Raw genomic sequence first — 27,611 nt, forward strand, 5'->3', positions numbered from 1 at the left:
ACCGCTTCATGCCTGGTGGGGACCTGGCCTGTGTGTGAGACAGTTACCTAATGGAACTAGAAATAGTTCAAAAGCTGCTTGGATCAATTTTTGCCCTCTGAGCTTTTGATAAAAACAAAGTAGATTTAAAATTAAAAAGCTAGATTTTTGTGGTTGCATCGTATAGATTTGCTGCTAGTGTTATGTGGGTGCCTGGAGATGTTTTACTTTGTATTATTAGGATAGCTTGGGTCTTTACACCATGATGTTGCGTGGTGTCAAAACTGCCTCTGCCTGTTGAAGAGAGGATGCTGGAATTCTTGGGGCCTATTCAGGAGTGCACTGTGTATATTATGAGGGATACGGTAGTCTCATTTGAATAAACTTTTCATGGATAAGATCAACCATGGTAACTAGCCAATTTCATTGCACAATCCAAAATTATGTGCACCTGCATTCTGCAGATTAGGCCACAGATGTCAAAAACATCACTTGTAGTTCACAATCTCCTAGTTGCCAGCTACCAACTCGAGAATGAATTTTCTTTAAAAGGTAGCTTTCTGAGCTGCAGTAAATCTGTCCTAAGTTTGAAGATATTTAAAGTCAAATTACTAACCAACTCTTCTTTTAAAAAAAGTCATCCTGTTTTGGTTTTTCACCTTATGTAAGGGAGGGGAGAAGGTCCTATTTAATCTGTCTGGACTGTGAAACTGGAATGCATTAATGCCATTCTGTTTTATAAGCTTGGCATTTGATACTCCAGAAAACATTTTTAAGAAGAGGGAAGAAAAAGTGCTGAAACACTCAGGTAAACAATCAAAATGCAGAATAGGGCATATGAATCTACATCATAACCATCAGGCTTTAGTAAAATTTGTAATGCATCTTATTTGGGGTGAGCTATTTGGCAGCTACTTTTTAACACTTGGCACTTATGTAATATTTTACATTTTCTAATTAACAAAGCAAAAATAGCAAGGTGAAGTCATCCCAGTGAAATCACATGTTGATGCAAACATTATAAAAATACCAGCCTGTGGAGTGAGGAAGAGAAGGATTGACAGTCCTTTTAAAAACAAACTGGTAAATGTTGATATTAAAGGCACTGTTTTTACTGGAACTGAACTGTGAAACGACGGACAAAAAAGATAGCGGTATGCACACACCTCTGCAGCCAGCATGGTATATAGGTGATTGTTCCAAGTCAAGGCTGTAAAAGAACTGACGTGACCTTTGGAAATCAATGAGGGAGGATGGGAGAAGTAATCAGGGCTGAGTGTTCGTGAACAGGAGAAAAATTGTCTGTCTTCTCTGCACTTCATCAGCAATTTTTGAAGAGGTATCACTTGAGCCACGGGTTGAATTGCAAAAGAGGATGCTGCAACAGCAATGAGCTCTTAAACGCTGTGGTGTAGTGGTGGTGTGCTACGCAGTGTGGTCTACTGGGTGGTAGTAGAGAGTTCAATCTATAAAGGCCAGTTAAAATTGCCAGGAGGGACATAGTCACCTCAGCAGTAACATGTTTATATTATCTTCTCCTTACCGTAAGGGCTTGATTGTGTGCACGTTTGTCTGCTCGTTAGACAAATTGGACAAAGATCTGAGTTAGTCTCCCTTCTGCCTCGGCTCCTAAAGTATTTGTACTACAGGGGATACCACAAAATGTGGTGAAGCATCCAGTTTCAGTCATGTAGTTGTGAGTGCGCCAGCACTAAAGTAGATGCTATGTGGAAAAGCTTTACGCTTCTGTTTTATGTTCAGGAGAGGAACCAGATATGCTTGTCTTCAGTCCAGTATCCTCAGATGGAGAGACTAGAAAACACACTTTCGTTTGTGAATCTGTGCTTTGATTGTCACGTGAGAAATTCGCAACTCTCTTTCTGTCCCTATACGTGCAGTTCTGCATAATCTATGCTGATTTTTTGCTACTTAGTTGTCTCTTGTGAAGCAGAACTTGAAGGTGTTTTTAGTCAGACAGCTAGCTATAAAACAGAAGGTGCAGCTACACCATCTGGTTTTGTAATAATGTCCTATGTCATGCCAAGCGAGATTAGACTCTTAAGCTTGAATAGGAGATCTGCAGGTGATAGTTAGGTGTTCCAGTTAACAGCATTGCCAGTGCTTCCTTTTCTGCTGAAAGAACGAGCATGTGTTGGAAGGGTCAGTACTGCTGGCAGCACCGTCCTCCAGTGGAGGTGTGCAAGCAAGGTCTGATCATCTGGTCACTTTGACAAGCAGGGGGGAAAAAAGGAAATTCCAGCTTAGAGGTTATATCATGCCTAATTAGAGAAAAAACCCACCTGCTTCTCTAAATTCAGTGTAAATTTTATTCAAGAAAGTATTTTCATTCTGTGAGTAACAATCTTGCTCTTTATACAAGCTCATAATAGCTCATAATGACCACCTGAGGTCAAAGCTCCATGTGCTAAGGGTATTGTGCCAACACCCCACAAAGCAGAGTCTAAAGATGAGAGTGACATAGGATCATGAAGGGACACAAGGTCATAGGGAAGCGAGGTGACTGACTTGTAGTCGCTCAGTGGGTCAGTGGCAGAGTTGATATAGGTACTCTTGCTTTGTAACCCAGTGCCTATGGTACAGGCATCTGTGCTGAATACTATTGCTAGGAATAATGACTTTTTCCAAAGAGAAGGGTTTGATTTCCGTAATTTCAGATGACTTGTGAAATCATTCTTAGGGAGTAATGCGATATGTTTAAAATGAAACTGTGTTGGCAAACCGGAAACAGTCTCTTGAGTCATCAGTTGTGTAAATAAAGTACTCGGCTTGAAAGCTTTGGTCTATGTCTTTATCAAAACTATTTACAGCATTGTCATTGGTTTCTGCACCTAGATATGGTTAGATGGAAATCACTTCTATTGCCATGCAATGTGAATTCAGTTGATCCGAGAACCCAGACTGGCTTTTTAATTCAGAGCTGGTATTAGTGATTCTGTTGTCGAAGTTCATGTGATCTGTGAAGCAGAATATGGGATCTTCAGAGATCCAGTGGAATTTTTTTGTTAACCAATATGATTTCTGTGCCTGGTAGAATGGGGATTCAACCTTGATCACTCTCTATGGTGCTGCTGAAAGATTCTGATGATTAGATTTTGCAGTTTCTGCCCTGAAAATCTTTCAGTCAGTAGATTCATGGGAAAAGGAAGAAGGTGCTAGACCCTGTGTCAGAGTCCCATGGAAACAGATGTTTGCTGTTTTTCTTCTCTTTCTAGACTGAACAGCAGTACTGTTAGACATCATGTTTTTAAATGTAAACACTGAGTCAGTCTGTATCTCTGAGGGCAGAACTCTTCTCTTTGACCCGTCAGTCATCAGTGTTAGGCTAATCTGGGTCTACACTCTGCAAGCGTGAGGTGGACCTGGAAGGGGTTAAGGTCATGCTACATGCTGCCATCATCTGAAATAAGTGCAGAGCTGAGATCTTAACCCCTTCAAGCTCTGCTTGCAGAGCAATGTTTTTTCTGGGCAGTAAAGTGAGTAACTGATATGAGAAAGTATAATGCACACCTGGCTCTAAGCACTGGGACTAGATGTAGAAGCTGGGTTTCCAGAAAGCACAGGCAATGGCATATCTACCTTATCTGAACCACATAAAGGTGGAAATTCAGATGGCTGGCAGGTTATTTTAGCATCTTGCTGGGAGAGTTGCTCAGAGAAGAAGCTTTGCTGGGGCCATCCCTTCTTCCACATTGCTCACTTCTGGGCCCGAATTACTTGGCTTGTGCTCAGCCATCCAGTTTCAGGCTGTTAATATTAACACAAACACAACTCCCTTTGGGAAGTCCTGTGTGGACATTGTACTCCAGCACTTGTTGGAAGAAGCTTCCAGAGCCCTTGGATGACCATAAAAACTATTGCCTAGGAAATTAGGCAGCTCTTCATTAACTGCTCGTGGTTTGATTGTCTAAGTTTGTATTTGTCTGTGGGATCATGAGTGCTAACTCTATAGCTGCCTCGTTAATGTGCAGGTAATGGTCCTTGATGCCTTATATTTGTTTGTTTGGTGTTTTTTCCCTCTGCAGCTGCGTGGTGCATCTGGTAGGTTTTGAAGAGGCCAAATGGTGTTTCCAATCTAAGTGGGTTTTGCTTTTCTCTTTGTAGATGCTGGCCAAAGCAAGTGTCGATTAGAGAGAGCTCAAGCACTGGAACAGGCAAAGAAGCCCCAGGAAGCAGTCTTCATTCCAGAATGCAATGAGGATGGATCATTCACTCAGGTAAAATTTCTATTGGCTTCCTTCAGCCAGGCTCCTTCAGCTCAGGTGGCTGCAGGAGACGCACTGTTAAGGCATGAGCCAAGTGATGATAGTAGCATGGGTGCACACTCTGACTCAGTTACTCAGGTGAAAGTGTTGAAAGCCTGGGGACTTGTTTAACCAACTGGAAACTTTGAATCGGTCACCATACTGTAAAAGACACGTACATATGTAATGGCATCCACCTCCAATGTAGCACAGAAACAAATGGCATCAACCTCCTGTATAGCACAGAAACAAAAACAAGTTGCAGGGGAGGTCAATTTTTCCCTGAAGATGAGCTGCAAAGGGAGCTGTGGCTCACACAGAACAGGGTGAACCAAGCTGCTTCTGCTGTTACCTGTGCTTCATCTATCCCAGCAAAAGAGAGTGGTCTATTGACCCTCTTCCATTTGCAGGGTGCTTGTTAGTGACAGACTCCTCTTTCCTGTTTTATTCCCTGTATTATGGTTTAGGGGTCTGGCAGAGAGGTGATGAAACTGCTTTGTTTGGGTTTTTGATTCTTCACTGTTCACTTGCTGGAACTAAATGATGTGCTGGGGTTGTAGACTCTTTCATAATGCTGCTTCTCTTGAGAAGCAATTATCTCAGGAGGGGTAGCAGAGGAGGCTTATGGTTTGTTGGCCTTTAATATCTGTGAAAAATGAATAGTCAGTCCTCGTCACTGAGCATCCTTCAGAAATAGTTGGACTCGTGAAGGTCCTACAAAATTCCAGAGAAGTTGAAGTAGTTATGGCAAAAAGAAAGCCCTCACGAAGGAGATTTTGAGAGGAAGAGTAGTTTTCCGAGGCAGGGTAGAAATGAAGAATGATACTTGGTTCTGTTACCACTAGCATAGTGAGTAGTGTCCCAGTGCTAATTGAATTGTGTGTTAAAAATGGCTCATGTGCAGTTTCCTAACAGGTGGGAGGGGTATGATGTCTGCTTAGTTTGGCACGCACCTCAAAAGCCAAAATCCTGCAACCCTGATGACCTCTACTTTGTGAACTTAAGTAAATCACACAACTTTTTTTGCCTTAGCCTCCCTATATCTAGCACTGCTCTAGAGAGCTTGTGCCTCAGAGAAATTTTAGGATTCATTAGTTATTGTTTGCAAAGTCTTTTGAAGGTAAAAAAAAATAATTCCAAAATATAATCAATATTGGCTTCAAAAAGATGAGAAAGACAAAAAGTTTTGGGGTTGGTTCAAACACTTTATGATGCCTGGGGGAAGGGGAGAGGAAAGATTTTTTTTTTGTGATAACCCACCAAAAATTTTTATTCCCCCCCTCAGCCTTACCCTCCCATTATCTGGTGTGTGGGAGTGTTTTTGTTTTGTTTGTGTTTTTTAATGGTGAAGTGGGAAAAGTTTTATCCATCCTGCCAACTTTGCATACTTCTTTGGAGCAGCATCATATTTGTGTACAGTGTGGACCGTCTTGGGAAGGTAGGGGTAAGCGAGAAGGTGGCTGCAGTTTCTTGCAGTCTACCTACTCTCAATTGTTGAAATTTGATTTTTGAGACCCTGAGAGCTGCTCGGGTTATGTTGGCACTGGAGGGGAATACTTATAAAACCTAGCACAGTGGGCCAGCTAACTGTTCCGTGTTAAACTTTACAGTTCAAGAAAAAAGGGGGAAGGAAAGCTGACTTTCCATTGTCTCTGTCAGCTGTCCATCAACGTCTTGGAGTGTAAAGTAGGGGATGCAAGTGAAATTTTTATCCTAATAAGCTGGACTGAGAGTGCAGTTGATAAAGCTTTGTTTCAGACAGGTTTATTTGGAAGGTTGGTACCGGTGTCTGGATTGCAGAGCAGTTGCTGGGCCTCTTTCCTGCACATTCCCTGGCCAGTGCGGGTTGCCAGTGGAGGGGCAGCATGAAACTGCTTACAAAAACTGTGTTTTCAGCTGGCAGCCAAGCGATAGTTCACATTCTTCCTCTGTTCAGTCCTATCTGTGAACACTAAAACGCTTTTGTTTTACCTGGCATGATGAAGGAAACCTCTGATCCCTTTGTAGCTGGAATTAACTGAAATTCGTATCATTCCTTGGATTGTAAAAATACCCCACGTTCCACATACCTCAGGAACCAGCTTCATCATTTATATTGCAGCATTTAAGGTCATTGTCCCTGCATAAGATGTGAATGAAAACCAATGTCCGAGGTAGCTAACTGGTTTCAACCTGCATTTGAGACAAATATTTCCTTTAGCTTCTGGTCCAAATAAATCAAACTTTGATTTTAAAAGGATGTATAAAAATTAGAATTTTGGTGAACAGTCTAAACAGTTTTTGCTTCCAGCAGCTCATTAGTAGATCTCATCTGGTGGAGGTGGTTTGGATACTGCATCTCTTGTGCAGAGAATTGGCACCCCCGGGTTCTGCTCTGCAGGGAAGCTGCGTAGGCCAGTTCTTGAAGTCCCTGAGGCCTTGCTGAAGTCAGCTCTGAACTGTTATTAGTTTATTCTGGTTCAGGACCCAGAAAGTTGCTCCATCCAAACTCCAAAATCTCAGTTGGGAAGTCCAGAACAGAGCAGCATCTCTCAATGAAGTTTCTAGGAGAAATACTCACCATGCTCTTCAACCTTGAATCCCCATCCCAACAAGAATCTAAGCAGATGCGTACGCTTCAAGGTATACACTGTATGTAGAGTTGGCTATGGAAATTTTTTCAACAACTTCCCCCCTTCTGCGTAACTGTTATTGGAGAAATATTTTGAGTAGAAGAAAAATTCTGAGCAGAGGGGAAACAAAGATGCATGCATATATTTAGAATATCAAATGTCTTAATTGTTATAGCACTCACTCAAGATGTAGATGACTTTCTTTCAGGTCTTGAGCGAAGCCTCTTTTTTTGTAGATGCATACATAGTAGGTGTTTAGGCCTACATTGTCGTCCTTGCCATCAGACTTCAAAAGATCTGGGTTTTTGTCTAATTGATTATTGGAAATTCTTGAAAATTTTGCAGGAGTGAAAAACATGAACAGTGCAGGCCAGGGAGCTGCATTAGGAAGTGGTAACTGTATGTTCATAGAACCTGCTTGGTCTTAACCAGATTGAACTATTGCTTTTGTGGTTTATCATCATTCTCTGATTAGAAACTAAATTGCAATCACTATGGGTAAACACTGAAAGCAGCACTAAGTGAGGCTGTTCCTCTGAAAGCAGCTCAAGTCTGTCCTTTCCAGCTCCTGGAATTGTATGCAGTACAAAACCGTGAATTTGGGGCTGGGTCCACCGCAAATTGGATGGGGCTGTAGGATGGTGAAGAGAACATAGCTACTCTGCTATTCTGTGACCGGCAGCATGTGCTGCATGGGGCAGCGGCTGCAGAGGGGAGACCATGCTTGCCTTATCTCCTCCTGCTTCCCTGCAGGGCAACTGGCTCTGAGACCCAACAGTCAGATGTGGTAACAAGGGTGAAAGGGAGGAGCCACCTGAAGGCAAAGACCTTGGTTTGGCTTGCATTTAAAGCCTGCGTTAGAGAGACATCCTGTGTGTCTTAAAGACTTGTATAATCTGTCTTTTTTTATTGTTGTCTGTGAAATCTAGACTGAAAAGAAATGTTGCCACTGATTCTATTGCTTGGATGGCCAGTTTTCCTAGCCATGGCTAGTTATAATGGGGTTTGTGTACTGCATGAAGAGGAGCAGGCACCTGTCAGTTCACTGGTTTTCATAACTGTTTCTATGCACCATGTGTGCTGCTTCTCTTATTCTGGGAGTTTGTGTTGCAAACATGTTATCAAATCCCTTTTTAGCACTGCTTACACATCTAAACATGCGGCATGGGTGTGCAGCATGGAAGAGGTGGTGGCATTGCAGGCATGATGTGGTGACTGTAAATCAGAGCAGACCTGATGAATTGCTCTGGAATTGCTATTTCTTTATATTTCAGTCTGTGTAGGGAAAAGCTCTCTGCACTTTGCCCACAGTAATATAAGCAAGCAGATAAAATTTGAGTTATTCACAACATAAGAATGTTTGTTTGATATGAGTAATTTGATTAATTGTAGAAAACTGAGGTCACGTACTGTTGTGCAAAATTGGACATGACTAAAACCAGTTTCTGTTCCGAAGACTTGCTCTCTCCTTTTTGCTGTTATGCTGTATTTTGCATAAATGCCATTCCCTTTCCATGCTGCACTTAACCTGCTGTGATCTGTTCTTCATAAACAACAGGCTCTATTGGGTAATCTGCACACTTTCTTTTGCTGCCTAGTGCCATTGGGCTTGTTGCCATGGGCTGAGAGAGACTTGCATTCTTCATAGTTTTCCCCCAAGCAGTTTTTTAGAAAAGGTTGCTGAGGTTTTAAACGGGATCTGTTTCAGACAGATTAATACGAACATGAATAATGTTAACCCTGCTTTGGGGGTGTAGTCTTGTGGGGCTTTTTGTGGTGTGCCTTGCTATTTGCCACCACCTTCCACTGTCTAGCTGTGGTTTCTTTTCCTTGCAAGTCTGCATACAAGTGGCTGACAGCAAGTCTCCTTGGAGAGTTTCTTTGAGTGTAGGGCTCTCAAAACTGCAGCTGCTGGTGCAGTTACAATGCAGCACTGAGATTTCTCTTAAAGCAAGCGCATCAGTCAAACCTGTCGTCTTATGGTGGGATCAGTGAGTGGGCTGACTTTCTCAGAGCAGTCTTCTGTTATCAGATAGCTTCCAGAGCACTCCCACATCTGGTAATACAAGTCTGTTTGGAAAGACTGATCTGTATTACGGTCCATAGCAATAGGTTCATTCTGTGCTATGCTAATGAGTGTACAAAGTACTGCTTTCTCCTAAGTCCCACAGACAGACCCCTTTCTAAAGACGTGGGGAACCCTCTGAGCCATCAGTGTGACTTCACGATCCAAGTCTGTTCCTCTGCATTGGCTAGTGTAGTATGATGCTGGGCAGAATTGCAAACTCATTTCTTAATGCAGCAGAGTGCTGCGGGGCACTGTGTAGACATGTCCCGCATTCCCTGGATGCTGTCTATTATTCCATTATTCAGTGCTCATACTCCAGCAATACTAAGCTCTCAAGGACTTAACCTCTCCTTTCAGAAGGAAAGAACACAGTCTGTCTTGCTAGATTAAAGAAACTTTCTTCATAAAGAATCTGGGCTTTAATTAGTAGACGGTTCTGGCTTTTTTTTTTATTAAAAGATATCCCTTCTATAAAAGACTGTAGCTGGAGCTCTCTGTGAATACTGCTCTGCAGATTTATCTGCTACTTACGCACTTACTTTCTTCACTTGCAGCTCTCATTGTGTTTCTCATTTGTATATTGAGCTAAAGATAACCCATGGATGGGTAAGGAGGTAGCAACTTTGGTTATATACAGCATTTCTTCAAAGAAGTACCAGTCAAGAGAGCAAAGGAGCAGATTCTTAAAGTGGGAGTGGACATCCTTAAGGAAAGTGACAACGTAAGATCATTCTTAACTTTAAAGGGTCACATTCTGTGTCAGAAGCAGAGAGCCTTTCTTGGGGATCCCTCTGCTAAGCTAAAAATGGTATCTGTGCCAGAGTGTGTGTTGAGAATGCCCTTGACCATGGCTAAGATTCTTTTGCCACAAATCACTCCTTTCCCTGGTTGTATGAATAGTGAAATTCCTGTGGAGCAAGCATTTCTTGAATAGTGCATAGACTTGAGGGAGGTGGCTGCGGCATAAAGCCCTGGTGGGAATATTTGTTTGCACAACATCATTTGGGAAGAATTAAATGTGAGCAGGGATCAGAAAAAGAGACAAAAATTATTTAAGGAGTTGCAGTCCCAAAGAAGCTCAAACTCAAGATGGAGACTGATTCATAGCTCCCTAAAATTGTCTGTAAAGGCAAGGCAGGCTTCTGACAATCGTCAGCTGACTCTTAATCTAGCAGAAAGTATGACAAGATCCAGGGTCTAGGCAGTACAGCAAGACATTTAAACCAGAACAGAGGCATCACCACTTAGAGTTAAGATAAATAGCCATCAGGCCAGTGTGCCGATTGTGCGCCACTAACTTGGGTTCAGAGGACTTTCTAGATGAGCCTCAATGGTTCGAACAAAGGAAAGGCTTGATTAAAGAATTGCTGTGTGACACTGCAGCTTCTGCTTTCTGGGTCAGACCAGATGACCTACTGGCTTGGAACAATTTATTTAGCTGTTTTTTACAGTGTTTACAAGGAGCACCTGGGTGCAGCCAGGGTTTGTAGCCTTGCCTCATGCTGTGAGTGCGGGCAGTAGCTCTGCTGCCTGCCCTCACCCTCAGCAGAGCCATTCAAAAACTGGATATGTTTTTTCTTCTCTCATAGAAGTATTGCTTTGAATGCAGAAGGAATGTTTTTCTTCCCTTCTCCTCGCTGCCCTCCATTATGGAAGGAGCCAGGAAATGTTTGTCTGATCTGCAATGGGATAGGAATCGGTTACCAAATGCTTCATCTGAAGAGCAGCGAAAGGCTAGTCTGAGTGTTGCTGTTCCTGTGCTCAGCCCAGTGCTTGTCCAAGGTGCTCTCAGGCCTCTTACAGCAAACTTCTGCTTTCTGTAACTCCATAGAGACTGGTTTCAGCCATCACAGAATTACTGCTTTGCCCCTGTTCTCTCCCTCATACACGTGCATGCAATTTCTCTCCCATTTCCAGTTTATCTTTTGGAAGCAACCCCTTGATCTCCTTTGTCAAATGGCTGTAAGGGGGTGCTGCTGCTTGCTTGTTGAGAAGCTTTGGACTGCTTGGGAATCTGATTCCGGCATTGCCAGTGTGATACTGAAGAAACCCAAACAGCGGCTTCTTTTTCCCTCAGGAAATTAAGAGGCAGAGTAGTCTGCCAGTGACTATAGTTTTAATGTTGTCATATTGTAATGAACTTGATGAGAGCAGGTGTTTATTCATGTGGCCGGTGGCTAGTATGTTAGCTGCTGTTTGATTTCACATGTCGTAATGGCAGGGGGGGATAGAGGAGCTGCTGCTGCACAAGAGAAGCTGCTGCTGCACTGTTAATTTGGGCAATGGTGGCAGAGCAATTTTTGTTGGGTTTGTCCCTCGTGCTTTTCACCCTTCAGTTGAGGCACAGTTGAGATGGCACATCCTTCACCCCTGAAAAATAGGAACAGTGTTCTCCTGCACGATCAGGGATTCGGGTGCTTGCAGGGCTTTAAACTGCAGTTTGGAAGGTGCAGATGTTCATGGGGAATCTGTTGGAAGACCTCAAACGATTTGCAGGTTTTATTTCTCCGATTCCCTATTATTTAACTTAAAATGTTCTGCTGTTGGACATGTGTATGTTAATTTGAGATGTGAAACTCTATCTGTCATTTGCCTTTCCAGCTGCAGCTTGGTTAGCAATCACGTTTATTTTGTATATAAAATTGATAATGTGTTTTCTCTGACACAGTGTTTTAGAAGACAGAGCCAAAAAAAGTCAAACACACTTTTTCTAAAATGTATCTTGGTACAGACCAAATTAACTCAATAATTGAAGATTAGATCTGTGCAGTAAACAGGTGTCACTTTTACACGGTTACTCTTCTGATTGTAACAGTATTTAAAAATCTTGCTACTACGCGATTTGGATTAGAATGAGGTTGAATTTCAGGTAGAAGATTTAAAAGGGATTTGGAAGCAAAAACTCAAACCTAAGATCATTGGAAACTCATTGGAAAAATTTAAAGTAAACCCCTCAATTTTCAAGATTCCTTACTGTAGGTGCTCTGGAATAGTTGATGCTTTTTACAGAGTTTGTGTTTACACAGTGTTTAGAAATGGTACTGGATCAGCTATTGCTTTTACATTTTTTCAATGCTATACCAGTGCTACGTAACTGATGAAAAGTATACCAGGTTTTTTTTCGCAGCCTTTAAGCTGCAAACTCTAGGCTGTAGGCCACTACTGTTATGACACCTAAATATGCTGAGACCTGGTCAGGTATCATGGTGAAAGGTAGCATCTCTAAACATGAAGACGTTCAGGAAAGCCAACTGCAGTGATTTTTGAGGTTTCTGAAGTGTCCGTTCTTCGTGGGTAGTTGTCTGGCCTTTAGGATAAGGGCTGAGATTTCACTGCTGCTATTATCTGTAGTAGGGAAGTCCTTTGGTGCTGTAGTAGAACATGTGGTTGTTGTGAAAGTGCTGTCAATCTGAGATTTATTTCTTTTTTTTTTTTAATGGCGGCAGGGGGAAGAAAGTGTCATGGGATACCAGTCCAAGGAAGACCGGCATTCATTAGCTTAGCTATTTACAAAATTACTTCGTTTTTATGGATGTATTGTGCTTGACTTGCAGAAATGAGTGTATGTAATTGGTAGCTCACCATTGAGATGAGTTGCATAACATGCTCTTAGTTAATGCATCTATCCTAAATTTATGTCAATACATTTTTTGGACTCCTCTGCCGTGTACTTTGTTATTTTCTGAAGGCTTGGCTAACGGACTATCAAGTCACTAACACTTGAATTTTTTAAATGCTGGGTACACTGGATTTTTTCTGTAATGTAACATGGAATGGTCTTGCCCTACGAATTCAAGACCCTGTCCTGGAATTTGGCTCCATCTCTGGGTAAGATTTTTACAATTAATGCTCAGATGTAAAGACAGCTTCTTGTGCTGTTAGGAATGCAATAATGTGTGTGTGATCAGCAAAGATAAATAGTAACACAGAAACCCAAGCAGTTCTATCACACTTGTTTTGAATGTGCAATTGATTAGATTGAGCAATAAGAAATATTTTGCAACTTGATTATTGCTAATTATACTTATAGTACTTTTGAGTAATTTGCAATCAATTTTGTGATATATTGAGAGAATAAAAATGAAAGTGTGAGATAGCAGTGACAGTGACTTTAGTAGCATGGGTACATGAGATTATTGTTGATTTTGGCTGCTAAAAGTGAATTTGCTTGAGGCAAAATGATCACTTTGCACTTCAGTAAACCCAAGATAAACACGTGGTACTGTGTTATAATTGCTCTTAGATCATGTTTTATGTGATACTCAAAGCCTTTTAAAAAGCCTGTCGTTAAGTCTCTGGACAAACTCTGCTACCTTAGGGAATCGGAGCCAGCTGTCAGCAAGGGGGAATGACTGTTCTAGCTCTGAAGGATCCCTAATGAAGGGAACGGCACAAACACCCCATTACTCTTCTGTGTGGAGAGGACTGGAATGGGAAATCGGCTTCAGTGAACTTGCTTGGAGAAAAAGAGAGAATGGACAGAATTCAATTTACAAGTAAAATAAAAAGGCAGTTTCTGAAGTGATCTCATTTCATGGCTTTTTTCAGAAATGTATTGAAGAAGCCATCTCTAGCTTAGAGTAATGTAGGTATTTCTGTACCATTTCAAGGTGCTGGAAGTACTGATGTGCACACTCAACCACAACTGAAAGTGTGGCTAGAATCCTAGAAAGAATTTTGGAAGCTGTTAGTATTTAAACAGATGCCTGTATGATGATCATTTACTTGTGTCTCAAGGGAAGTCAAAATTTCATCCAAATGCTTGATCACTATGTGAAAGCTGAGGCAAAGGCTGTAATGAGATTTATTAAGATGGATGAAACTATAGTGCCACTGAACTAATGTCTGCATAGATGTTACTAAGACCGGTCTGCTAGATTGGGATTTATCTATTCTCACTTTAGAGGTCCACATCTGACCTACTCATTCTGGTGTCCTTCTGTGGTGAAGGAAGGAACTGGGCAACTCTAGATGTTCAGTTCAGATGTAGAGCTTTAAAGTTAAGCAAGATGAATCTTACGCTGTGTACCTTTTGGCTCATTAGAGCCTTCATCAAACGTTCTTAAGTCCTTGTCAATACATGAAGAGCAAGCATGTTGGATCTTGCTTCTACTGCCTAGGTTGACATAGTAACAGGAGAGAGCTTAAATCTATCTGGAGAGAGTTTGTTAACATAACAAGTCAGTGTTGCATTTTTCCAGCCATGTTTACTGAACAAAATGCTCTCGAAACCCCCACAGAACGCTGTTCTCAACCAGTGGCTGTGGAGTTGAGCCAGGCTGGCCTTTCCTCATCCCAGCTGGGATGCAGTGGGACAACTATTTAATGGTAAATAGTAAATGGGATTTAGCAGAGGGTGGAATGAGCTGAGACACAACTACTGCATCCCCAAACTGAAGTGTTCTCAGCTGACGACTTGTAACTTCTTTTGCCTCCTGAATTGCAGCTAAAGGAGTTGGAGCAGGAGAAATAACCTTTCTTCAGGGAGAGGGGTGAGGGGGGAAAGAAAAGATAATGATATCAAATATACTCTTTTGTGTGACCTCCTTACTCTGAAGCATGTGTTTGTGATGCGTCTGGGTTGGGACTTCCACTAAGATGCTGGATTGTAATAAAAGTGGTGGGTGATAGAGTGAGAAATGAAATGCCTCCTCTTTGTTTTATCAAACAGGTGCAGTGCCATACCTACACTGGATACTGCTGGTGTGTGACACCTGATGGCAAGCCTATTAGCGGCTCTTCTGTACAGAACAAAACTCCTGTATGTTCAGGTACTGTGGGAGTGACTTCAACAAATACTAATTTGATAACCAAAGGGGGTTGGGGAGAATGCATCCTGTTCAGAGTGCTTAATCTTTTCAGGTGACTTGGCTAGTTTACCCGATTTAACACTGCAGTTGTGCTTGTATCTCCCTGTGTGCTTGCTGGCATTTGGAAGCTGCAAGGGAGCTCGGACTGTGGCATGTCCACCCAGCAGTTAGGGTACAGACACTCCTGCAAGGCTCACTGAGAAAAAACACAAAGGTAACAGCCTGTGGTAGCTAAAGCAAGAGTCACAGTGTTTCTGTGTACCTCAAAACCAGAGATTCCTGTAACAGATGGGATAACTTGAGTGGGCCATGGAGTCATTTTGCCTGCAGAGTGACTTCAGTTAAAAGTTTGATAAGGTGGTTCTGTGAGAAACTGGTAGTTGTTGACTACTCATCCCCAAATCTGGGGTCCTGCTGTTACAATGGATTTGGGTCTTCTGATCATGTTGCTCAGTTCCAGGATCCCCATGTTTGTGTCATGGGGCTGGACAGCACTGGGCTTGCGCCACAGCTCACAAGAGGGAGGTCCAGAGCCAGGCTGTTACTCATGGGTTTATTAAGTGATGTGCTTCTGGGTGCTCAGCCTGACACTGCTCTGTCGCCCTATGGTTTACTGGGCCCAAATCCATCGCTTTCTGTACTTAAAACAGAGTGATGTTGTTTGGTTTTTTTTCTCCCCACCATACAATATGGCAGCCCACGGCTCAAATGGGATGTGGCTGGGCTCTAGATTTTCATATGGCCCTTCAGTGTTTGCCCTTTAGATGCAAGCATGACAGCAGTCAAACTTTTGGGTTTTTTTAATCCTTCTCACGTTATTCAGTGTCCTCTTGGCTGTAGAGTGTTTTGTGGTAATAAGCATAGTGACTTGCATGAGGGTTTGAATTGAGTGGGAGAACTGTCTGGGAACCAGTGAGTCAGTGTAGCCTGAGGGGATGCTCGGTGTTTCACAGGTACGTGGAAAGAAAATAAGATTAATATCCTGTTTTTGTGTAAGGTGAAATGCTACAGTAATTTGGCTTAAACCTTAGAATATTACTTTCTTCTACCATTCCCAGTATATGGTTGGTAGGGCATGTTTTAGAGTTTTGCTGATCTGTTCATTTAGTGTTGAGCTGTTTATAAAATTGTAGGAGAGTAAATTCATGGTGTATTGTAGGACACACAGATGTTAGGCCTATGACGACTAATATTGGATATGTGCTTCCTCCTTGTAATTCAGCAGTAGATCTGTGATGAACTGATCTGCAAGTGAAAGTGCCTGGCAATAGAATTTACATTTAGAGTTTGTCTTTACCAGACTCCTGGGCCTGCCAGAGCTGCCTCCTTTGGAGCTGACTTTTGATCCATGTTTCCTGAAGGATCAGTAATCACTGGAACTGTTTAGTAATGGTGCACGGAAGAATCAGTTTCCTGGGAATAAAGCTATTTGGAAGGAAGAGGGGGGAGGGGGGGAAGCTTGTAATAGATTTTTATACAGTTTGGTAATGGATTTGTTCAAAAAGCTTTTATTATCAGTTCAAGTTTTAGTGGAAAACTGTGTGATGAAGCACTAAAGCAAACTGCAGAAACAAGTGTAGAATCTTACATATTATGTGAAGATCTAAGTTATATTAAAAACCCCAAGATGTGTTCTATTCAAGTACATGCTGGATCTTATTCAGTGTCCCTTTTCAAACAGCTGGGGATGTTCAGGGGTTGGTTGAAATCCATTTTCTGCAAATTGTCCCACTTAATCCCTTTCCTTTAGAATACTGCCCCTTGCATTCCCTGCACACTCTCCCCACCTGTTTTTGATTTGTTCTTCCTGACATTTGCAAACGAAAAAAGTGACTCTTACTGATCTTTCCTTCTTGCCCTTGGATTTATTCCAGGTTTCTTACTAGCACACTGCTCTGAGCTCTTTCAAATCACTGGATCCAGCTACTAAAGATTTCTTGTTTACCCTCATCCTGATTGAACATCTTAATGCATAAAACTTCCTTATGCTATCCCAGTTGGTTGAAGCCACAGGCTCTCTGAATCCTAAACTGAGCTGTTGGCAAGTAAAACAGACACTTTGTGGGTTGAGATATTGACTGTGTTAATGTGACATTACATGTTCTGTGTGATTATGCAGCATCTAAATAGATGTCTTTTTTTCTTTCTTTTTCCTCCCCTTTAGGTTCTGTAACTGATAAACCATCAAGCCAGGGTAATTCGGGAAGGAAAGGTGAGTGGAGTCCTGTGCTTCAGCAACTTGTTTTGTAATAGCAGCTGCCCAGCCAAGTCCCTTGGGATAACTCAGAATCTGGGTTTCTAACCGGCTCGGTGTGCGGGAGTTTAGACCTTCCCCTTCAGTACGAGGAGTAAGATGACAGTCTGTTCATGCACCACCCTGTGGAGCAGAAAATGGTGTGCTCTGCTCTGTGCTTGTCAGCTGAGACGTAGTACGTGAAAGCAGAGCTTTCCAAAGGGGCGGCTGGCACAGAATAACCTCTGCTTGTTCACTTTGAAGTTAACTACTGAGCATTTCTCAGTAAAATCCCTAGAGATTAGGAAGGCTATCAATATGATTAGTACACTGGGAGTCAGGAGTGCCAATGTCGTGGTTGTGGCTTTATATGCATTGAAAGGTGGGTTTTTTAACAGAGCATAAAACCCTCTGGCCAGCTGGAGCAGCACTGGATTAAACCCTGGCTGTGCTTGGAAACCTCACTTGTGCATTAGGCATTGGTCCTCCTTCTTTACGCTCCTTTCTTCAGTCCTTGCCTTTCCTGAGCAAGGCACTAGATGTGTCGCTGTTCTCCTCCTCCTGTGTGTATTCGTAGCCCTTCTCTGTGTCCTCTGATTTGCTTTCATTGAAATAGTCTAGGGAGGGGTGACCCTTCTCCCCTCTGCCCCTATTCAGAGTCAACTTTTGAGTTTGTCTCCTTACTACAGGAAAACAGTGCTGAATGTATCCTCACTCCTGCTGGTGAGGATGAAGGCTGTTTCCTGGGAGAAGTTCCTGTTTTGGTATATCTAAAGCAGGATTTTTACTGCTAACTCTCTAAACCAGTTATTCCTGACACTTCAAAATGCAGGAAAATGCCTACCTTGGCGCCACCACTTTAATTTGAAGAACATCTTCCATGCTGGGACTGTCAATCCAGTCCTGAAAACACTTAACAGGAATTACAGGTTGCATGTCCAGAGCAGTAATACATTTTGAGCATATCTGCTCTCCAGTCTATTGGTTGTGTATAGTAGCTTAGGAAAAGGTAGGGAGAAGAAAGATGCAAGGAAAACTACTTAGTTAAGACTGAATGCTGAAGCCTGCTTCTTATTTTAGGTAAGGATTTGTCTCTGTAAACCTGTAATTACGTGTTAATGTACAATTGGCACCTGAATGCATTGTTATCATTCTGTTAATGCAATCATTGCTAGTCTAGCCTGAAGTACAAGCAAATCAAGTAGCTCTTGAAATCTGCATTATTTTTGAGTGGGGATTGTTTGTAGGCTTCCTACCTGAGTAGTCCTGGTCTGTTCTTCTAGAATTGGAAGCAGCTGACATTGGGTTTCATAAGAAACAGGAGCAGAAGGGGAAAACATCTGAACTTGTTTTTCCCACTTCACTCCCTTTATTAACTCAGAGGTTGGAACATACAAAAAGAGAACTGTAAATGGAATTAATTAATCTAAAATTTGTAATATAAATTGATTCTCCTTGGTGCTGCCTGTGGCATCCTGTTTCAAGAATGGTACACTTGGTCACGTGGCTGCAGAAACATCCTATGCAGTAGCTGTCAAGAAAAGAAAAATGTTTCCCTTTGGGCCAGCATGCTTCAAGCAATCATGTAAACTTTCTGTGCCCTCCAATTCTGAATCTGTTCGTATCTGTTGGAAGCTCCCGCGCAAGCCACTTTGGCCTTTCTCCATCATGTTAGAAAAATACTTGTGAGCAATTATTAAATAGGTCTTTTAAAATCAAGAGGGCTTTTAGAAGCTGAAGTAATTTGGTTTAAAATTTGATGGACTTAGTATTACTTTTTCAGCTAGTGATGAATGCCTAATCTAAAAATGAATTTGGCCTTCTTATTAGTGTTTTTTCTTGACTTAAGTTACCTTGATTCAAAATTCCAGTATTGGGTCCTGTTGTAAGGAAGTTGGAACCAAGAACAGCCTGGCTTCCTTGAAGCAAGGTGGTTGCTGGAGGTCTGGCTTCTCTGAAGACTGGTGGCTAGCCAGCATGCATATAACCATTCATTCTAGCTGAGTGTTCAGACTCTTTCTGCAAAGACTGCTCTTTGCAAGAAGACAAAAAGGGCAGGATGAGGAGGGGTCTAGCAGGAACTGGGACAGTGATGACCTTTCTGTCGTAGAGGCACATCTTGGAAACTTCTGACATCACTTTGGGCAACTGCCATCTGACTCGGGAGCTTTGGACTTTTCCCACTGCACAGCAGACTCCTCTCTCCATCCCTGGATGAGGGTCTCTGAGTCAAAGAGCATTATCTGGCACAGAATAGGTGCTCTCAGGAGGAAAAGGAATAGCTAAGACTCTCAAAAGTGATTTCTTCTGTCCCATTCATACAGGAATGTAAAATATGGAGCTAATAAACTTTGTATGATGCTGGTGCCTTTCAAGTCTTCAGGGCAAAATAGTTTTTTGGATAGAGGCTGCTCTGCCTTAGAAACAGTGGAGATGGGTAGGCTTAAACTATTGGATAATAAATGAAAAGGAAGACTTCACTAGCATATTAGCTCTCCTTTAGAAGAGACAAGTTAATGTTGGAAGGAGAAAAAGGCTGGTTATCAGTAATAACCCTCTTTCTCCAAATGTTTTGGCCTCTTTTCCATCCTGTTTAGTCCTAACTTCTGGGGGTCAATAGGTATGATGGAGTCACCATAAGATGTGAGGTAACATGCGATACCACTCACAGGTGCTCTCACTGCTGATGAAAAGAAAATGAAATGGCTTTATGGTCACATGGCTTGACATGTAGTTCCAGAAGTGGCTCTATGGAGCTTTCTGCAAGAAATCCTTTTTATTTTTAAATCCCATGCTCTGGTTGCCCATGTTTACATTGGCATTGCATCATACAGCAATAGCAGTTACTCGTACAATTTGCCCTGTAAGGTAATTTAAATCAAATTAAATTGGCACCAAACTTAAAACTTTAAAATAGAACGTATTGATTTGTTCTGCGTCTGAGAAGTGCTCTGTTGCTGGAAGGCAGAGCAGACCTGGGCCTGGGGAGATGGAGGCATGTTTGTATGAGGTGGAATGGAAACCCAGGTTCTCCAGGACATGCTTGGTGCTTGGACTTTTTAGCTCAGACATTTACCACTGTTCTTTCTATGCCGAATTCAGCCTGCAAGTGAAGAACAAGTTTCCAAGATCTTTGTCAGGGAATGCAGTTATTCTTGGGTGGGATTAGGATATGCAGAACCTGCAGATTTCTGTTGCTGTCTGTTCCTTATTCTGGCTTGTTCCTTGTACAATCCTTTTTCTTAAGGAGCTTCTTGCACTAATTTATTCCAGTTGCTGCTTAGTTTGAAAGGCCTGAGAGACTTGGAAGATGCACGCTGTCCCCTAGAGGGCTGGATCTCCCCCCTCTCTCCCACTGGGAGGTTGTTAATGTTTTAAGAAGCAGTGAAAGGCATCCTTGGAGCCAACATGACTGGATTTCTTCCCTGCCTAAAGAATGCAGAACATTCCTTTCCAGGCAAAGGGAAATTGTGCCACACGTTTGAAACAAAACAAGCAAACACGAAACAAAACAAAACTTTATTTTCTTTATCTGAGGAATGCTGGGGCTTTAGGAGCTCAAAGCTACAAATTTAGCATATTGCAGCCATGAGTAGTGTCTTTTGCAGTCACCAGGCAGGTTTTAAAAAGTAGGCTGGTCAGGAGACAGAGGGATGTAAAAAGCAGCCACGTCATTGCTTACGTCCATAAGGTCACTTGGTCTTCCTTTTTAAAACTGGAAAGTGCATGAATTAGAAGTGGGGAGATTGGAAATGAGTGAAGGGCGGGGGGGGAATCTAAGTGAGGATACTGGTTTGTTAGTGGTTGTTAACTGTTCTGGACACTGTGAGACGTGTTGATACCATTTTAAAATCAACTGAATGAAGAAAATGGGAAAGGAGGCTTGGTTCTATAATCTGGGATTAAAACATGATGCAAGTACAGGGTAAATATGGGCTGGATAAACTGTCAGTGCCAGTCATGAAGAGTCTTGAGTGGTATGAACTCTTTTTCTTTCATAAAGTCTCTTGCAGTGCATAAAGTTCCAGGCCTGTTTTGACTTGCTTTGTTTCCCTATTGCAAAAGCTGGCAGTAGCATCTGCAACTCCCTGAATCTGGGGCAGGTGCGGTGATGTTGGTGACATGTAAGCTCTGATGGCCCCACAGAAGGCAAAGCCTGGGTTGAGCTCATTTTACACTTACTATCTTACATGTAGACATGACTCTTGTATGGAGTTGTGAAAAGCTTTGCCCAATGAGTTTGCAGCCTACAAGAAGACACTGAAGCAGTTTGAGGAACCTAAGATGAACAACTCAAAATTCCTGTCAATTAAACATCTAGAATTGGGTTCCTTTTTTGTGGGTTTAACTGCAAGAAATGGGCTTAAAGGCAGGCTTCTTTGCAGGGAAATTCTCCGCTGCAATTGTGGGCAAGTTGGCCCATTCCGTGGCGCTCTTCCTGCTGGTTTCCAATAGTCTTCCCTCTAGAAAATGTTAATGGCCTAGCTGTGCAGCCAGTAGACTGAGCAATTTGAATCAGTAATGAGCCATTAGTCTGAGTCAGTAATTAGACTGAGCAGTAAAGGGTGAACGCTCTCCTCAGGCAAACCCAAGTGGAGGACGGCTTGTGCTGATGTAAATAAATGGAACTGTTTGTACATGGAAACCTGGAAGCTTTGTCTGCTGGTGGTAAGAAGTCAGGTGCAGCTGGCACAAATTCATCTGCTGTTGGCTTACAGGGAGGGGAGCACGCTGCCTCCACGGTGGTTAGCATCTCAGAAGACAGGTAATATCTTGACAAAATCGTCAAGTTGAAATGTGACCCAAACCTGAGACTGGGACTTTGGTCTTTACCTTCTCCAGTTCTTTCTGGATTCAACCGGGTACTGATCAAATCTGAAACAGAGCTGTGCTATTACACAAACCAAGCTTCAAGTGCCCGATTATTCCTGCCACTCCAATATTATAAATACTGAGAAAATGCTTTGTGATGTCTTTAGCAGCTTGTGGAGGATACAGGAAAGATAGAGAAATATTGTATGGCCTTCATCAGTAAGGTGAAAGAAATACAAGTTTACTGGGGCAGTACGAAGTCAAGTGATGGTTCTAGCTGGTGAACACCATCTTATGATGAATTTCTTGCAGAACTTTAGCAGGTACTAAGTCTGCAGTGCTACCCAAACAATTCTTCTGGATCCATTATGTTACGTATTTATTTTTAAATACATAATATACTAGTTTATAAGTCTGGATGAAGGAGAATTTTCATGCAAAAATTACTTTCTGAACTGTTTAACTTTGTCACTGATATTCCTAGACCAGGGCTGACATGTTTCTGTCAGGTCTTTTCTGGGTAAAATATACACATGTACATGAAGTGTGTGCATACAATTTGATGCTTCTGGACAGTGCTGTGTGTGTAGTGTAGCTGTGTGGAAAGTCAGGCTGTGCTATACATACATAGTAAGTCTGCTTCCTGAGAGCAGCAGATTGGCTGTGTGAGTGCTGTGTGAGTGCTCAAAGTCTTCTGGTTGTGCAAAAGCTTGATTTGTCCTACCACGCACTGATGGTGACAGTTTCTCAGTCTACCCTGATAAAATTTAACAGGGGGCTGGAAATTTTCTCTGGGAGAAACATGAATATGTGCTGCTTTTCATAAAACTGAGACAAAAACTCAGGCAACTGAGAAGTAACTGGAAGAGATGAGTGCAACAAAAACACTGTCCTGCAAAGGCCTGAGTGGGCTGTGAATAAAAAATTCTGTAGATGGAATTTGTAGCACATAAGATTTTGGTTAGCTCATATTTATATTTCCAAGCAAGCTTAGCAGTGGAATTGAAGTTTGCTTCTCTATTATAAAAATAGTTCTGTAAAAAATACCATTACTTTAATCAATAGGTTTGCCAGTTCGTAGATATTCAGAATTCTGTCTGGTTCCTATTGCTATCCCTATACTGTACGTAATCTACAAAAATGTTTATTAAATTCCAGTTAAATGTAATTGTAGAAAGCAAGTGAATTTCACAGGTATGGCAGACTGTAGTTTGCCAATATTACAGATTTTATAAGATAAAGAGAACCTAGCTTTTAACTGGGAGTTGTGATCAATTTTTGTGAGAACAGAAGAATGTAATTTTACAATACTGTGTATACTGGATCACTTTTCCAGAGTAGAGCAGTGTTCTAAGAAACACTTAGATATATCTCATAAATCAAACAAATTTTTTAAATATTAAGGTCTAGAAGAAAAATTCAACCTCAAATTTGCTACATAAACAGTAGAATTAAAACCAATCTTTTTGGGTCCCCACATCACTGACTTGTTTGAAATTGTTTAGTTTTCATCAAGACATTTTTTTGTGGGCCTCAGAACACATGTATTGAATTTGAGGCTGAAGAAAGTTTCATTGGCAAGTTTAAGCAGAAGGCAAATTCTGTTTTAAAGTATATTTTGTTTGATATAATGCAAGAATTCTGCTTTCATCTATAAAGCAACAGTTCTAATCGGTAGGTTAGTCTATATAATATGACTTAATAAAATTGTAGTTTACAAGTGTTATTATAGCAATCTACAGACTGCTCATGTCTGTAATGTCTTAAGGACAGCTGTAAAGGTTTTTAAATGATTAAGTCATGGTATTGAGCAGCCTGGTGAGTAGATCTAATAAGCAGACTAACAATTGATTAAGCAACATCTGTTAAGGTATTATTAACTGTTTATGTGCTATACACGGATTTCTGGTGTCTGACCAATTACAGCTTGCAGAGAAATGGAATAGTTCTGGGGCCTGTGGGTTGTTTTTGTCGTTTAAATACTTCGTAGCTATGTGGCCTCACACCTTTTCTTTTTTAAAGAGTTGTTAAAAAAATTCTTCCCATGCTCTTTGAGTGTCTGGATCAGCATGCCAAGATGTTGTACTATTACACTATGTATTTCTCTAGATCCTTTAAAACAGCATCATTATAACTTTGAAATTAATTGTCCTAGACTTCCTGTCTTCTGTAGCTGTTTCTTAAAAATAAACCTGAGGATGAATTGGAGAAATTGCTGGGTTTGCAGATAAGTGAAGTGAGAAGTTGTTTTCTTGTACCAGCCTAACATGACCCTATTTTGTTTGAGTATTCGCGTCCTGCAGAAGAATCTAGACATCTGAACGTTAGCGTTGTTTTCTTTCAAATCAGTGTAACGCACCAGGAAATGTATTTTGTCGTTGGTGTAGGGGTTCAGTTGAAGTACTTTTCTTTCAACTCCTTTGCCCCATGAGCTCTCTCAAGGTTTCTCTATAAGAGAGATGAACTATGAAATTGTGATGGGAAAGCTTGAATGCATGCAGAGCATGTGTGCTTGTAAATAAGGTAGGGGGAAGCTGGAGAGGCAACCACAACATTTGTTCAAGTTCCTGAGACAGCACCTATGGGAATTAAAGCTTCTTTAGAACAGATCTAGCTGGAATAATAGCTTCCTTCCATGCGCTCATCTGGGTTTTTGTTTTATGTTGACAGCAAGGGAGATGTATTGCAAAATGCTTTGATAACAGCTAGGGATGGGAGAAGTCTTCCCGACAGACTGAATTTCTCTGGGCCGTGTCCGTGTATTTTATTACATGTCACTGTGCTCAGCTTGGTGCTCAGATTCTGATGGGACCTTTAGGTGCTGCAGCAAAGCAATTCTCAAGTGTAAGGACTTGACAGGTTTCATCTTGACGGTTCAGCTGCTCACAAATATGCCTTTAAATGATGAAGGCTCTTAAGATCAGTTGTCTTGGGCTTGTTTTGAACAGGCAATCTGTAGATGTCTGGCAGTCTGTAACTTTGAGGAATGACCTTTCTCCTCTTAAAATAAAAATACTTTTAATTTTGAGAATGTGGTGTCACTTGTACCCTGTGTACATTTTTGAGATGTGCTTTGTTCCGTACGTACAGATTTCCTTCTGAAGCACGTTAGGTCCTTTGGAGGTCCTTCCAGCACTACTCAGTTACCCTGCCTATCTGCCTCCCTGTATTCTTCCCCATTCCTTCCCTCATACAGAAGAAGTATTCCTTCAGTAATCAAATATAAAAACTCCTTTAGACTAAATTCAGATCCTGGGGTGAACTAGCTGGGGCAGTATAGTTAGAAAGCAGAGTTGTGCTCACTCACTAAAGCTCTGAACTTCTACGCTTAATGATCCTGGGGGGAAAAAACCTGCAGAAACAAGTGGTGAAAAAAATATAGTTAGGTTTTTTCCCCTTTCCCTCATTTGCACACATGCAGTACAGACGTAGCAGCGAGGTATCCATTCTCTGCCTGCGAGGAAATGAAAAGGCGTATTGTAAGCCCAAGACTAGTCTGGTTGTCAGCCAGGAATTAGTCCTCTAAAGGAGAAAGGGAGAGGGGCTGGCGGGAGAAGAGGCTGGGCAGGGGGAGCTGAAAGGGGGAAAGTACACTTTGCGATAGGTTCAATGCACATGGCTAGAGGTGGAAGGGGTCTTGTGCTTCCTCAGCATGCAGGTGTCGGGAGAAAGGAAGGGAGCTTGTGTTCTTATACACGGGCATGTGTCTGGGGGAGCAGGGTCAAAAATTTAGACTATTTACTTAATCCCTTGGAAAGGCTTTTTTCCCTTCTGTTTTCTTTTTGTGTTTAACAGACTGCTTTACAGGGGACATGTGCGGTAATTAACACATGCAGCTGTAGGGCTTCAGCCATATGTCTGAATTTCAAATGGCCATTGATCTGGGAAATTTGCTGCCGTCTCCACCCCCCACTTACAGGTCGTATTCCTTGAAGATGTGGGGGAATTTATAGAGTCTTTACCTTGAAGAGACCAGAGCTGGAAGGAGAGGAGTGAAAGGGAATGTGCGTGATGTTGGGGAGAGAGGGAAGAGAGACTGTGAGATTCCAATCACACCCTTCATGCCCCTTGCCCCAGGCCACCATATATTTCAGGTAGCTTCTAAAACGATCCCAAAGCTAGAGATCTGATCATTACTCATATGAAGCTTGCATAACAATTGTTAATTTTTTTCCTCATTCAGCAAAGCAGTCTAAGATCAGAATCACAGTGTCCTTGCGGGCTTTTCAGATGTGCTCCCTTTTCCACAGCTGCAGGTATCTGGCCTCTTACACAGCCTAGAAGCGACAAGGTGGAGTTGATTGTGGACTCTGAGCAGCCTTTTGGGAGAGGTAGTAAAGGGGTGTGCGTGTGTGTGTGTTGGGGGGGAACAGAGAATACTTCACATCAAAGCAGAGGCTTCTGAAATAAGACATGATATATTGTAGGTAGAATCAAACCAGAGAGGCTAAACTAAATAATCATACAGTGGTTGTTGCTTTGCCAGCTGTGATCAGGCAGCTGTCGACAGTGCTATAGAGCTTTCTACAAACTTCTCTCCAAGTCTGGGGCAATGTCAAGTGCTAAAATCTTGCTATGAGATACGGTGTCTTAAGTGAAATATTTCTTTGTGCGGAAACTTTTTTGCTCCCTGTTTTATTTCAAATGTCACTCAAGGCAGTGAGCCAAATGGAAGATGGTTCAAAATTAAGGTACTGTGATTTAAAATCCTGCAGTATCTATCATACTTCTAGTGCTTATAGGGTGAGATAAAAATGTATTCTTCTACCAAGTAGGAAGCTATAAAAAAAGAAAGCCTCTTTTCCTCCTCTTCCCCTCCTTCAATCTATTTTTAAACTTTCTCAATGCTGGCTATTGCTGATTTCTTGATCTCATCACTCACTCCACAGTGTAAATAACTCTGACACTTCGGAGGTGTTTCTGCTCTGGAGAAAAACCCCAACAAACATTCCTAATAGTGTGTACTCCAACTCTTGCTGAAGGGGGACTGTGATTTAGCCCTTACAATATTGCTGCTCTGTTCTTCTGTGTTCTGCCTGTCCTCTCCACTTTCCCTGTAAAGCTTAGTGCCAGGACTGTCTGGAGCAGCCATGTACCATACTTCCTCTTCTTGACTCATCTCCTTTTTCTCCCTTTATTACTACGGACAGTGCTCCTTCTTGGGACAAAGTGGCCTAACATCCCTTCTGTGGATTGGCATGACTTTTTCCAAATAATTTGGTTGTAGCCTATGTTGATATGCACTTGGATACAACTTTTGCTACACAGATGCAGGGCCTAATTCTTCTTTACTCACGGTTGATTACAGCTGTTTTATTTCCTTTCAATTGTTTATCTCCCTGAAGAATAAGGTTATTCCTATCCTTCCTCTCCTTTTCATTACCTTGATCCTTTTCTCTAGAGAAAAAGGGAAGTGCTGAATTTACAGCCATATAATTGCTGGGTTGCATTTACCAGTGCAAGGCTTTTCTATGCCAGTTGACCTGTGAAGGTGTCTGCTGGTCAAAATGAGCCTTGGAGACTCAGTTTTGAAGCTGAGTGCTATCCGCACAGCCAGCTGCCATTGTCCAGTACGAAATATGTCACGATTCTTCAGCAAGCGTCAGGTAGTCATGATTTTTGGTAACAGGTAGTTTTTGATGCTGTGTGTTATGACCAGTCCCAAAAGCCATCCAGAACCCTTGGTTCTTTTAGGTATCCCTCCATTTCTCCTTGGGTATGTGTATCAGTAGGGGGATGACATTAGACTTTTGAAGGACAGCTAAGTATGCAGCTGAATGAAAAATATTCTTTACTTCCATAGGGAGCCTCTTTCTGCAGCCTATGAGATTTGAA

General features: G+C 41.9%; 1 protein-coding gene across 1 annotated transcript in view; it reads left to right on the plus strand.

Annotated features, from left to right (window-relative positions):
- Positions 1–27,611, plus strand: part of SMOC1 (SPARC related modular calcium binding 1) — a gene marked incomplete at its 3' end in the record, with an annotated part of 79,295 nt that overhangs the window by 4,815 nt on the left and 46,869 nt on the right. The window contains exons 3-5 of the mRNA XM_009581540.1: positions 4,102–4,214; positions 14,593–14,692; positions 16,896–16,943. Coding sequence (XP_009579835.1) covers positions 4,102–4,214; positions 14,593–14,692; positions 16,896–16,943 — 261 coding nt within the window. The remainder of the gene's footprint in view (positions 1–4,101; positions 4,215–14,592; positions 14,693–16,895; positions 16,944–27,611) is intronic.

Source organism: Fulmarus glacialis, unplaced genomic scaffold, assembly GCF_000690835.1.
Source record: "Fulmarus glacialis isolate BGI_N327 unplaced genomic scaffold, ASM69083v1 scaffold2010, whole genome shotgun sequence".
Taxonomy (NCBI): domain Eukaryota; kingdom Metazoa; phylum Chordata; class Aves; order Procellariiformes; family Procellariidae; genus Fulmarus; species Fulmarus glacialis.